The sequence below is a fragment of the Argiope bruennichi genome, chromosome 1, assembly GCF_947563725.1.
Source record: "Argiope bruennichi chromosome 1, qqArgBrue1.1, whole genome shotgun sequence".
NCBI classification, from domain to species: Eukaryota; Metazoa; Arthropoda; class Arachnida; order Araneae; family Araneidae; genus Argiope; species Argiope bruennichi.
In genome coordinates this window covers 88,957,445-88,971,852 of record NC_079151.1, presented here as the reverse complement: position 1 = coordinate 88,971,852, position 14,408 = coordinate 88,957,445, and the positions used below count along the sequence as shown (strand labels likewise).

General features: G+C 29.5%; 1 protein-coding gene and 1 non-coding gene across 2 annotated transcripts; one reads left to right on the top strand and one right to left on the bottom strand.

The window, feature by feature from the left end:
- Positions 1-369: 369 nt before the first annotated feature.
- LOC129973497 (histidine-rich glycoprotein-like) lies at positions 370-4,643 on the top strand. Its single transcript, XM_056087503.1, has 3 exons — positions 370-426; positions 3,108-3,211; positions 3,397-4,643. Exons 2-3 carry the CDS (start codon positions 3,108-3,110, stop codon positions 4,352-4,354), a joined length of 1,062 nt encoding a protein of 353 aa, XP_055943478.1. The 5' UTR covers positions 370-426; the 3' UTR covers positions 4,355-4,643.
- An 8,581-nt stretch (positions 4,644-13,224) lies between these two features.
- Positions 13,225-13,328, bottom strand: LOC129981778 (U6 spliceosomal RNA). The gene has a single exon (XR_008785356.1). It is a non-coding gene; the product is annotated as a U6 spliceosomal RNA (small nuclear RNA).
- Positions 13,329-14,408: the final 1,080 nt, after the last annotated feature.

Genomic DNA, 14,408 nt, shown 5'->3' with positions numbered 1-14,408 from the left:
TTCATTGAAACTGTATAAATCAAAAACAGATTAAGGCCTTTTGGTCAGAATTGTAACTCGTAAGAAAAATTAAATAGTTAAAAGTAAGAAAAACCAATGCAATCCATTTACATTTCAAAAACAAAATTGATTTTAATCACTCTCTTCTGAATTAGAAGAAAATTTTCTTCCGCAAAAATGAAAACTCGTTAAAACCAGGTTATTATGACGAACGGATTAAGTAGTAAACTGATAAGAACAACAATGTTGTTTTATGAAGTATGTTATGTCACCGTGCCAAGATACTGTCGAATACGGTATACATCAAGCTGGTTTCAAAATTTGGTATATAAACTCGCATTGTATTTAGAATCGCCATCAGTTCTCAACTTGGATATTCCTCCTCTTGGGCTCTTACTAACAGCTGTAGAGGTGAAATACTACAAGGTTTGTATTTCTAACTAAATTATGATATTTTAATTTTTTAAGGAAAATCTTAAATTTACAAACATTTTTTATCAGCAATGGTGTAATATCAAGTAATATTTTAATGGTGTACATATAGTTTTTAAAGTGACGTTTGTTAAAATTGGTAATTTTTCTTTTTCGAAAACCAAATGGAGCCTTTCATTTCATAGTTCAGTCTTTATATATCCAATTTACTTTATGTAAATGAAATATAATTAAAATTTCACAAATTACGATAGTCGAATCTAGTATATTCAATTTCTTTTTCTGAATTAATTTAATAATAAAAACTGTTTTTCTAAGCAAGAATATAATTAAATAAAATGAATAACTTTGTAAGATATTACAAATTTTACAAAGGTATTACAACCTTAATATATCCAATTTATTTTTAGATAATTCAATATAGTTAAAATTTCATAAATTACGATTGTCAAATCTAATGCATTCAATTTCTTTTTTGAATTAATTTAATAATAATAACTGTTTTTCTAAACCGAAATATAATTAAATGAAATGAATAATTTAAAAAGGTATTACAAATTAGGTATTCGGATCCAAAAACATTTAAAACTATTCATTTGATCTTTAAAACCGGATGCGATTATTTTAGATATATTTGCTTTCTGTTTCGAAACAATGCAAAGGCCATTTTAGGGTGAAACCGAATCGAATTTAAAATATCTGAAAACAATGCAGCGGCGAACCCGGACCATCACTTCCTCTCTGAACTTTTGTACTCCATCAGAAGGAGGAAAATTGACACTGAAGAAATTTACGTGTATCAGACGTTTTCACACGACAGTCCTTCGGTGGAATCGGATTTTGAACCTGGAAGCTACAGTTCCGGAATCCGAAATTTTATAAACGGACTACAATAGAACTGAAAACGGATGAATCTATTAAATTGATGTAATTATTTTGATATAAAAAGCACAAAAATAAGTAATAATCTTACCTGCTTCTCATTTCAATAAAACTCGATTTTTTTCGATAATTAAATAAAAACTAATAAAAGATTCGCATACAACGTATGGCGTTCCATGTAATAATAGGCAATCGCTTTATATGGGACATGCTTTATCGAAACAATTGCTGCCAGCTGATTTACCTGTGATTTGCAGATGAGTGTTTTATAGTGAAAATTTACCATATTTCTAATTATCAGCCCCAATGCTCATATAAACAATAGTTAAGTATCTACGTCTGCTTTTACAAATATAACAAAAACAACGACAGTGACAGTAAAATTGCCAAAATCGTTCTGTGCGTAATACATGAATATTTACCGCGTTGTATGAGAACCGTGTGAATCTTTTCATACTGTTTTAATAATTCGTTAAACGTAAAAGTCTTTAAAGTGATACAGTTCACTGCATTTTATTTAATAACATTTTCTATCAAATGATTGTGTAAAACTTATAGAGGAAGATGTCACTAATTATATGCAAAATCTGTTCTTAAATTTGGATCCGATATTTTAATAAACATATATATATTAGAAATTTTTTAAGTGACTAAACAATCTTAAGTTTTGTTTTCAGTTGTTATAAAATCGATAAGTAGTTACTAATTCAATTGTGAATGTTTACAAAATGTTTCTTTCTCTTCTACATGCTCAGAAAATTCTATTACTTCTCCCTTTATTCTTCAGTTTTATGAAAAAAAATGGATTAATATATATATATTTTATTTAATCTGTAGATGGATACTTCAAAGACAAATGATTTTATTTGTATGAATATTGTGGAGACTTCTAAAAATTCGGAATCTTAGCTTATTTTATTTTTAGCAAGTGCTTAGCTTTCTTCACGATATATATCGATGAAAAATATTTATTATTTGATTTAATATCTTATGCTTAGAGTTAATGACATGTCATAAAAACAGTGTCAAGAATGCATATGGAGGAATACAAATACATTTTCAATGATATAGCTTAAAGACTATCATTGCTATTTATTATTTCACAGTTTAAATTAGATGTGCCTAATTGAAAACTAATTCGCATTTTCATGTTAAGCTTCATTTTTAAAGATGTGCAGTTGAACCCTTCAAACCATTTAATCTACTAAAATGTCTATAATTAGATCAGGATAAATTTCACAGTATTATTTAAAGTTAACTGTTCTATGTAACGTTTAATTTGTGTTTTATAGATTGTATCAAACATTTAATCCCGTTTAGTTACAGATTTCTCAAAATATGCATTTAAATCTTTAAAAAATGCAACAAAAAAGTAAGGATCTATAAGCATTTCTCATGTCAATACATCATTTAAAAGGATTTTCTGCAATTGTGAAAATATATTTTGAAGAAACTCATTTAAAATTTCAAAAAAAATTGTGATCATAAAATATTTTTAAAATTAATTTGTCAAAACAAAAAGAAACGATTTTTCAAAATCAAGTAAACATAAAACGTTGATGTAGACATAATATTAAATCTTCGAAAAAAATGTTCATAATAAAAAAATTATTACACCGAATTTTAAAAATCTAATATGTTTCTGAAAAAAAAAATGTTTTTAAAGCATTGAAATGCCAATAATGAATTTAATTTCAGTTTTATAGCAAAGAATAATTTTGATTCTGTCTACTGAAAGCAAAAATGTTTCATAAAATAAAATTCTGAGGAAATTTTTTAAAAAAATATTTTAGATGAAGGTAAGCATGAAGGCCTGCCTCGTCGTGCTAGCAATGGTGATATACTTTGCAGCTGCAGATCCGATTCCAGAACCAGAACCAGAACCAGAGCCTGGACAGTGAGTTCGATTTTAATGTGTTAAAATAGTAAATACAAAATACTTAAGTAAATATTAAATTGCCTTTTAAAATATATATAAATACATTTATTATTTAAGAAATTCAGGATTTAAAATTCTCTAAAAATAGATTGACATTGTGAAGAAAAATTTTAATTATTTATTTATTTATTTTACATTTCCAGTGACGAGAAAAAAGTAATTGTCATCAAAGATCAGGCAGAGCATCATCACCACCATCACCATCATCATCATCATGCACATGGGCATGAACATAAACATGACCATAAGCATGGACACGAGCACAAACACGGACATCATCATGGACACGATCACAAACATCATCATAACCACGCCCATAAACATGGACATGATCATCATCACAAACATGGACATGAACACCACCACAAACACGGACATGACCACCATCATAAGCATGGACACGATCACCACCACAAACATGAACATGGACATCATCATGGACACCACCACGTGCACAAACATGGTCATGATCACCATCACAAGCATGGCCATCATCACGGGCATCACCATGGACATCATCATTCACATCATCACGGTCATCACCACCTGCACAAACACGGACATGATCATCATCATAAGCATGGACATGAACACCACCACAAGCATGGGCATCACCACCATCATGGTCACCACCACCTTCACGGACATGAACATCAACATAAACATGGACATGATCATCACCACAAACATGGACATCATCATGGTCACCACCACAGCCACGGACATCACCACGGACACCACCATAGTCATGGACATCACCACGGTCACCATCATAGCCATGGGCATGATCACCACCATAAGCATGGACATCATCACGGACACCATCATGGGCATCATCATTCTCACCACCATGGTCATCACCACGGACATCATCATGGACATCACCACAAGCACGGTCACCATCATGGACACCACCATGAGCACGGACATCACCATGGACATCATCATGGGCACCATCATGGACACCATCACAAGCATGGACATCACCACGGCCATGGACATCATCATGGCCATCATCACAGCAGTTTACATGGGCATAGTTTTGGTGGTCATGGCTTCAGCTCCCACGGCCTTGGTGGATTCAGTTATGGTGGCTTCTAAGATCTTCAGAGCTCCTTTTGAGGTATCTTCATGTAAAACAAAATCATCCTCACTAAATAAATGTTCCTACTGGAATACGTGCTTTAAAGCAATTCAGGAAGGTGAGAATAAGAATGGATAACAAGACGACTATTATATTTGGAGGCAACATGGAATAAAGTATGCAAGACTTTCTCCTTTTTCAACTAAAATTTCATTATCTTTATTTATTTCCATCTCACTCAGCATTTATTGTTATCACCAAGAGTTTGCAACATTTCTGCTTGATAAGAGTGAGATCTTTCGTTCTATCTGGTTTGGACTTTCAAAGACAAAATTGTCATCTAATTCTTTTTTGTGCATATTTATTTATATCATTTGTTGTCATTCTAATAAAGTTACTCCGATTATGGAATATGTCTTATAACTTATTGTACCAAATTTACTAATTTTCTTTTTATTTTATTCAGAAAAAATGTTTTGATGAGGCTATCAAATGTTTTATTTAATTGGGTAGAAGAAAATGAAGCGCCATATTTTGTCAATATACTCTAAAAAAGACTAAGTCATTAGAAAAGAAAAGCAATTCAGTGTATCCTTGTTATTTTCAAATACCATCCCTCTCACAGAAAAAAAAAGCAAAATGAATGTGTGTCTTTGATGTGAGAAAGATGACATTTTTGAGCCAGAACTGACAAATTTAGCATAAATTATGCTAAGAAAGATGGCAATTTGTTTCTCATAAAGTTTGCTAGGATAATATTAATTAAATTCAAAAGATATTTTATTATTTTGCCCGATAATTTCATGAAATATTATTGCACAAAAGTTATATTATACCATTTTTTAAAAACTAAAAATATGTTTCACTAAAATTGTACTTAAATGATATTCATGGAACTAAACTTTTTCCCAGAAATTCGACAACTTTTTAAAAGATAGAATTTGTATAAATTTCAGCAATACTTATGATTGTTGCAATAAAATTCGCACAGTTTCAATTGTTTCAGTAAATGTTTATTCGTTTTTTTTATTTATCTGTTGAAAGCAGCTTAAAATATATATTTTTGATTGCCTATGCGATTCATGCGAGGTATAAGAAAAAGTAGTTTCGCAAAACACATCAACAGTGCAACACAGTTATAGAAGACAGATTGCAAGGACAATTAAATTTTTTCAATGTTTTAAATAAGAATTTGAATTAAAACAAAACACAGCCAATATCTCTGATGAGTTAACTAATCACCATGAGCGGCAATTATCTAATCGTTTTACTCAATTTAATTTCAATTACAACAGAGTTTTGTCAGAAAGGCATATCTGTATTGATGCTTTTTTCTGAATGTGAAGTGCAATTATGTTCAGTTATAATTCGTGTTTATAATCAGATACAGCAAATTTATATTGTTCATAGTTATCTCAATTCACTAATAAGTCATATTCAAAGTTTTAAACCAGTGAATTATGTCTAAAATAGTTTGAAAAAAGAGGTAGATTTTTATAGTTTTTACTATAAAAAATGTGAGAAGAATCATTAATATTTAACATATTTTTTATTATGAATCGAACATTAGCAAATGTAATATAATACTAAGATAATTTCTTACAGAAAGGCATATATATGTATATATATAGAGAGAGAGGATTTTTTCTGAAAAGTGAAGTGCATTTATGTTTAGTTACAATTCATGATGTTCTGTAATCAGATACAGTAAATTTCAATTGTTTTAGTTAACTCAATTCAATAATCATTAATACTTAAAGTTTTAAAGTGAACCAAATTATCTTTAAACTTGTTTGAAAAAAAAAAAAATCAAGTAGATAGCGTTCACAGTTTTAACTGTAAGAAATGTAACAAGAATCATTAATATTTGGCATATTTTTATTATGAATCATTAATATTAGCATATGCAATATAACAATAAAAGTAAAGTGCAGTATAATTCATTAATGAAATAAGATTTTAGATTGGATGACTTCAATAGTAAATTCCCATCATCTTCTTTAAGAAAATAATTAATTTAATATCCATAAAACAATGACTAAAAATAAGAGATTTTCTTAGTTTTATCTATACTTATATAAAGCTCAGTGTGTGTGTGTGTGTGTGTGTTGTGTGTGTGTGTATATGAGTGTGTGTGTGTGTCTGTGTGGCGCTCTACAGGCCAGTTCGTTCGATCTACAACTACCAAATTTGGCACATGCATACCTTGGAGGTCGGGAATGTGCACATGGGGTCCCTGTTTAAGAATTTTTAATTAAAATTTAATTATTAATTAAAAAGTAACTTTCCCGCCATTTTTTTTTCATTTCCCCACCACCAAATGAGTAAGGCTTCAGTTTTTTTCCCACTCTAACTGGATAGGCTTAAAATATTTTCGGCCGATTATATCAAACGATTACGTTTATTTTGTTAGTGTTTGATGCATTTAAACTAAACATTGTTAATTAATCGATCTTTCTGATTCATTCTGAATTTCTTTTGAATTAAAAAAAAAAATAGAATAAAGGAAATTAAAAATTTTTAATCTGCGCAGCGTTATCCCAACTGGCGTAGAAAATTCACGCATTTGCGTAACCATAATTGGCGTTGAAAATGCACGCATGCGCATTGTTTTCTGATTGTTGACAACTCTATTTTCAACGGATATGTTTTTTTTTTTTTTTTTTTTTTTGCTTAACATGATTCTGACCGATTATTTCAAACGATTCTGTTTATTTCCTTAAAGTTTCATGCATTTAAAACTAAACATTGTTGATTAATTAATGATCTGTTCATGATGAATCTGATAAATTTCTGTAGAAAACTTTCTGAGATATTACATAAATTTTGAAAGATACTCTTTAGTGCCCATAAGGTTTAAATATTCAGCGACTCTGTTTTCAGTACTCATATTTAAAAAAATTCCTTTGTTTCAGTAAAAAACTGTTCCTACATTAATTGCAATTTAACCATTTCTACTTTAATTTAAAGCATAAATTCTACGGGAGCTAAAAAAAAAATTAGAGAGATACATACTGTTCGTCAACGGATTCTGAGACGACCACATTTCGACGACTCCATCTCATTAAGGGGTGAGACGCGGAACGACGAGTGCATTTCCGGTATTCCCTTTGACCTTGGATTTCCCCTATTAAATACTTGTAAATGTAAACATCTCCTCCTTTCACCCCTATTTTGACGAATTAAACCCATCCTAACGCATGTGCAAACGCGCAGAGGGTTTTACAACTAGTTGCTAAACAGTATTACGTTATGGCTGAAAGTCTTTATAATATTATGAATGAATTATATGACTATCAAAATTTGAAGCTTTAAAATATTTTGATGAAGAAGCTATTAAAATAGGAGTTACATAAAATATTTAATTATTAAAATTTTAACGAGCATTAAGATTGGTGAACCGGCTGGTCGCGTCGCCTAAGGCGGCTAGTTAGCTTACAGAAATAAAAAGTTTTTTTGAAAATATTTCGTAGGTATTTGAAATATACCACTATACATAATGGCCATAAAAAACCTTCTCTGTTTGGCGGCATCTGCAGCTAAAACGAACGGACAAAATAAAACTACATTTCATAAACAGGCGGAAGGCATGGGAAGATGAATTCCGCAGAAAAAATAGTACTAAAATTGCCGATAGGTGAAATTTTGGAGCTTCTGTGGCGTACGGATGAGGAAATTTGCGTCGTATTTGGGATTGGTTATGTAAAATTACTAGTGCGTGCGTCACCGCAGCTCCCACATTCCTTGTAAAAAGACGTTCGTTCTTGATTACTGAAGTGTTCTTGACTGTTGTTCGTCATTGATTGTTGATGTGTTCTTAATATGAGCCCTGCCTTACCTCAGCTTGTTTTACAGCTAAAACAATTCTACACTAGACAGTGAATGCCGTGGCCGCTCTTAAGCAAACCTGCATGTCTTATGTACAGAACATAAGACTATCTGTTTTGAGCAGAGAAACTAACAGTTTACACGCAGCAGTGGAGAACGTCATACACCGTATGCAACATGTTGTACACAGGGAAGGTCAGTATATTGAAAATGTTGCATGACATCTAGGGAACCCTAATATTGATGAATAAAAGATTATTATCTGTGAGTTTCATGAATTCATTCATAACTGTACTCCCACATCGTCAGCATTTCCCCTATCGGCAACTTTTGGTATTAATTTTTTTTCTTCTGCGGAATTCATTTTTCCATGCTTTAATCAGTCTGCATATGAAACTGGTGTCATTTCGTTCATACATTTTAGCTGCAGATGCCTCCAAACAGGGAAGGTTATTTTATGACTACTCTGTACTAAAAAACATGCATTTAAATGTTCACATTATATTAAATCTAAAGCCTACTTATCAAGATAAACTAACTTATCCTTAAAGATATTAGAATAGAAGACATTAAATAGAATATGTTCCATGTTCATTTCCGAATGCAGTTAAAAGGAAAAGTAAATCTGTAAGGGAGTAGTCTAACACTATGCAGATGGGCAATGGATTTATTTTCAATATTTTTATTTACTGAAATCATCTCTAGAAAAAATAAAGCTGCTTATATTAGCTCAAATTAAATACTCTAGTAAATGGAAAGTTCACTAAAACTTTTAAAGCATGTAATTAGTTAAAAGTTATTAAATTATACAATAAATAGAATTGTATATCTTTGTTACGTTTTAATAATATAACTGGAAGCAAAGTTAGTTATGAAAAGCACCCATAAAAGTTAGATAATATTTAAAAAACGTAAATATTGCCTATTGTTAATTAGCGGTATCATTTGTTTGATAGTCATAATGATCTACATGCTAATTATTTGAAATCTTACAAAAAGAGCTTTTTTAAATTTTTTTTTCTTAGTTGAAAAGAATTAAAATTCTCAATAAAAGCTGAATAATTGTTTTGAAGCAATTATTTCAGGTAAACATTCCAAATCTGTAATGAAGATTTAATAATACAATAAAAAAATTTTTTTCAATTGAAAAGAACAAGATAAAAATCCCTTTCTCAAACAAGATATTTTTTCCAATTAAGATCTCATTTATTTCGCATATTTCTACTTTTCTTTTAATTTAAAATATTCACTAATATTTGTTAATTATCAGTAAAGTTCAAAGTTGTTTGATTAAACATTTTCATTCGTTCATGTTTTTTACTGTTATTCTGGATAATAATATCAATTTTTTTATTGTGCAATTTGAAGGAACAATTTAAATTAAATTTGTTTATCAAACCTATAATAAAATTAATGATTAAAATGCCTTCTTCAGTTTACACATTTTCCTTGCCAAGTAACATCATTTTTAGTATATCTTTAATAATTCTTTGCACCGACCTATTTCCATACCCGAGAATTTTGAAATCAATATCTCTAAGTTATTTTGCCAATTCGTGTTTAAAAATAACCAGATTTCAGCACTCTTTCCTATTAATGAACTCTTTATTATATTCCATTCACAATTCTGATTTTTTTTTTAAAATAAAAGAACTGCTTACGAAAAGCGAAGTGTCATGAAGATGTTCCATTACGTTTGTAATAAAAAAACTCAAATAATTCTTTTTATTGCATATTAATTCATCAAAGAAAAGGGAAAAAATTATACTAAATGATAGTCTTTTTAACAGCAGTTTTTGGAATATTATGAAAATATCTTTTTTGGTTTCGTTTTTTTAAAATGCCTAGTTTTAAAATAAATAAAATCTGAAATATGAATTCCATTACAATTCCTTTTCTTCCAATCTTCATTACAATTCCTTTTTCTTTCCATTATTCATGCATTTCATTAACAGAAAAAAGAAAACAATAGCGTCCAAGAAAGAAAATTTTATGAAATAAAATTGTTATTTCTAGAAATTTATGACAAGTTGATATGAACTGTCTTGTTTTTCACAAAACTATTTTAGTGGAAATTTTGGAAAATTTGGAATGAAAAACGAATCGGTTGTTTTATTTATTTATTATTTATTTTTAGTGTCAGAGTCGTTTGACAGAGAAAGGCGACAGAGTCAAAGAGAAAAAAAAAAGTAAAACAGAGAGTTCTTAAAATATCAAAATGTGATTCGGAAAAGGAATGTCATTTAAAAAAAAAACAAAAAAAACATAAATTTTCTAATTAAATAAAAATTTAGAGATTGATAAATATTTAAGTGTATTTAAATAAAACATACTATCAATGGTTTATACTTTATTTTTAGAAATAACCCTTGACATTTGAATCATGCCATTGCACATATAATATCTAAAAGACATAGAAATTCTAGTTATTGAATAGTGTGCAGTAAAATGAAAAGGATGTTATGGAGGCTTTTTTTCCCTCAAGGTATAGCTTTGAGATTTTTTCTGACCGATTGCTGTGTACGTCAAAAATATATCTGGTTTAAAACTGTTGCCATTGTATGGAACAGAGAATATTAATGAAATATAGAAATGATACTGATTCCGTCAAATAATCTCATCGGGAAAAATTCATAACATTTTTACTTTGAAAGCAGTGCTAATGGAACCAATACTTAAGGACATAACAATTGGTGCAGTGTACAAATTCCATTAAAGTATTAATTTTATACAATAATAGTTTTATATAATTGCCCAGTTTGTAATCCATTTCAACTGTTCTATTGTTATTTACTATCCATTCAACGCTATTTACCATTGACCATTCATATGTCTATGATTAAATGCATTGCAGTGGGGAACTCCTCACTTGAAATATATTCAGTCTTGCAGGTTTCATCTATAAATATCGGTATCATCAATATATTTTCGAATTAAAATCAATTACTAAACGTTCAAGCCTTTTTTGGTCAATCCATTTCAAGCTTTTACTTATTTTGTCACCAATGTTTCATTCAAAGGCAAATTTTCCCAAACGGTTTTATATCAGATCCCATCTGGCATACAAAATTAAGAGGTTTATCTACTTATAAAAATTATCAAAACTTTCCGAAGTTGCGTAGTCAAGGTAATATAATTAAAACTTACAAATGTGCTTCAGTTTGTGTGTAGTTGTTCTTTTATTTTATGTTTTATCATGTTTAGCCGCATTTCATATGAAATATATTTGGTACAAAATATGAACATCGTAAATTCCATATGTTCCTAATATTCATCAAAGATTTCAGCTTGAATATCAATACGCCTTTCGTGAATTTTGAGATTAACCGAATAACAAAGAGATAAAAAGTCTCCCAAGTGCTTTAAATTCATCCAAAACTTAAAAATTAATGTATCTAAAAATTGTTTTAAATGTCAACATTTTGTAAACATGATGGGAAATTGAAACAAATTACAATATATTCATTTTTAATAATAAATCTTCTCATTAACTATTCGGTTCAAAATATGACACAACTTGGATGTATTGTTGAAATTTATTAGGTTGTTAACATTTGGTGTTGAAAAGTTTAGATTCGAATACATAATCTGGTATTAAAATAATCCAATGACGGATTTCACAAAAAATTATACAATATTACATTCACACGCTGTCAGAAATTTTAATGAGACCACAATATGGCAAATTTAATTTATCAAATTCACAGAATTATCCAATTATTATTATTGGTTGACTATTGGTTGATAGAATTTAACCGAAATTTTGACAGAAATCTAAATTTCTGGTGGGAAGACCATGCAGTAAATGATATTCTTCTGACTTTTTGTGTTCGCTGAATTTCATATAATTCTAAAACTGGTAATTTTGAATTCTCGAATGTAAAAATGCAATATTTCATGAAACGTTTGATGACAAATTTGCAACTAATCAATATGCTGCCATTCTATACTTGGTAAATGACAAAGTGAATTTTGAAAAAAATACTAAGTAAAAGTAAAAGTAAATCTAAATAAATTTAAAATTATTTTAAAGAGAAGAACAATCTTGAACAAAAATGTGGCATAAACAGTATTTCCCACTTATGAGCTGACAATGCACATTTTATGAATCAAGAATCGGATTCGATTAGACTTTTCTCATTCAAGATACTAGATAGAATATGCTGCACCAGAACTGCTGTTAAAATATTTTGATTCGTATTTGGAATTGCAAATATATATATATATATATATATATATATATATATATATATATATATATATATATATATATATATATATATATATAAACCAGAACAGTTAGAACGAAACAATTACATGAGCTAAAAATTACAAACCAATGATAAACGCTTAGATACTAAAAATTAAATTTCATGTTCATGGCAAACTAATTTTATGTAAATTTCATTCCATTTTTTATCAATATTCTTAAGGTCCAAAATATATTAGGATGATAAATTTCTAAAAATCTAAATTACAATTATTGGAATTCAAGAGTTTTTATCGAAATTTATTAAAAACTTAGCATTCCAATAAAATGGTCTGAACTATCAATGGATTCTCAAGTGACCAGATACATGACGTGTTCGGCAAAAAGTAAATATTTCTATGCTATAGAAGCACAGCACTTGCTTAGTCAAGATGACCAGTTAGACAAAATCAGCATGACAGAAAGTCATTCCTTGTTTGTATGCATGCCCCACTGATCATGCTATTGGCGAAAATACCTGATCGTACATCTACATAATACAGATTTTGAGCCAAATATGTATTGACAGAATTGGTTATATCTGTCAGATCATTTCTAATAATATCCACATAAAAAAGGATAAAAAAAAAGTAGCGGATACCTTTAAAGCTTAAATTATGGTATATCTTTTTAAATTTTTTTATGAGCGGATGCCCTAAAGATGAAGAATTAAACGATTGCAGCAGATTCATGATGTCCATATATTTTACAGATTTACAAATTTGATGCATCTTGATCTATTTGAGAACTAAACAAAGAGAACTAGGTTAGTTCCGATTTAAAAAGGAAGATAGTAAAAATGAAGATAATAAAAATGAGGAAGGCTTCATAATTTTAAATGTCATCCTTGCGCAGGGATCATGCTAAATTTCAATGCATTGCCTCAGTTTTAGTACATATACTGCAAAAATGACAGTTATGATATAAAGAGAAAATATCAAAATTTTCTTCTCTATCCATTAAGTGTTTTGATTCGTTGTACCGATGCAGTGGCCTCATTTAATTAAATAACACCAATCTAAAATAACACCAAATTGATTAATGAATTTTCAGACCAATATCATACCAAAAGTGAAAGATCTAAGATACAAGTTCTGAACAGTTTATTCAGGCAACCAGACGCATGGATTCTAATACTAATAAGCATTTACCTGATAAACTGTCTTCTCTAAACCACTGTTATTTTAGAGGTCAGTCGTTTGAATATTAAATCATATTAATAGTCAACCAACATTATCAATCCTTCATACATTCTAAGCAATCAATGGGGGGGGGCTGTCACTGTGTTCAGCTGCCTCATACGGACTGCGAGACGTGGCAATTGGTTACATAATCAATACACTCTGAGAATTCTGTGATAGGATTGTAGGTAAGACTCAAATCTATTAGGCAGGCACGCAATTCTGATGACCATGAGAGATTCATTTTCTCCAGTTTGTGAACTTGCCTCTGACTTTCAACAATTCAGGAAATGGTCTGGGTGTTTTTGATACCTGCCACTTCCTGATACGTTTCCATGCTGATAAAAGTTTAGAAAAGCGAAAAGGAAGATCTGGAAGCATGTGGAATCTATAGATTTGAATATAATTTATTCGAAAATGAAAGGATGATATTTGGAAACCAAAAATTATTGACACTTCTATATTTAACTTTTTAAAGAGCCATTTTTTCTTGTCATATTATGTTAAAATATTTTTAGGCTTGAAATTAGAATAAGAAAAGGGATTCATTTAGCTTATTAGATAAATTTAATTTGATTAATTAATTAAATTGGTTAATTAATAATTAAGTAACAAATCAAGACACATCATTTTGTCTGAGATAAAGAACTGAAGCATCTAAGTTTCTGACTTACTAAAAAAAATTGTCAGCACTTATGCCAACCTACATAATTTCATACAAAGATTGATAAATTTGGTGGGAAGCATATTTCCTACGGCCTTAGAAAGGGTTAATATATATTAATATTACGAAAGTTCGACATTATAAAATGC

Bases quoted from the DNA above. Each gene is read 5' to 3' on its own strand.
- LOC129973497 (XM_056087503.1), top strand. From the start codon at position 3,108: ATGAAGGTAAGCATGAAGGCCTGCCTCGTCGTGCTAGCAATGGTGATA. The intron at 3,212-3,396 runs GTGAGTTCGATT...TTACATTTCCAG, and splicing joins CCAGAACCAGAGCCTGGACA to TGACGAGAAAAAAGTAATTG.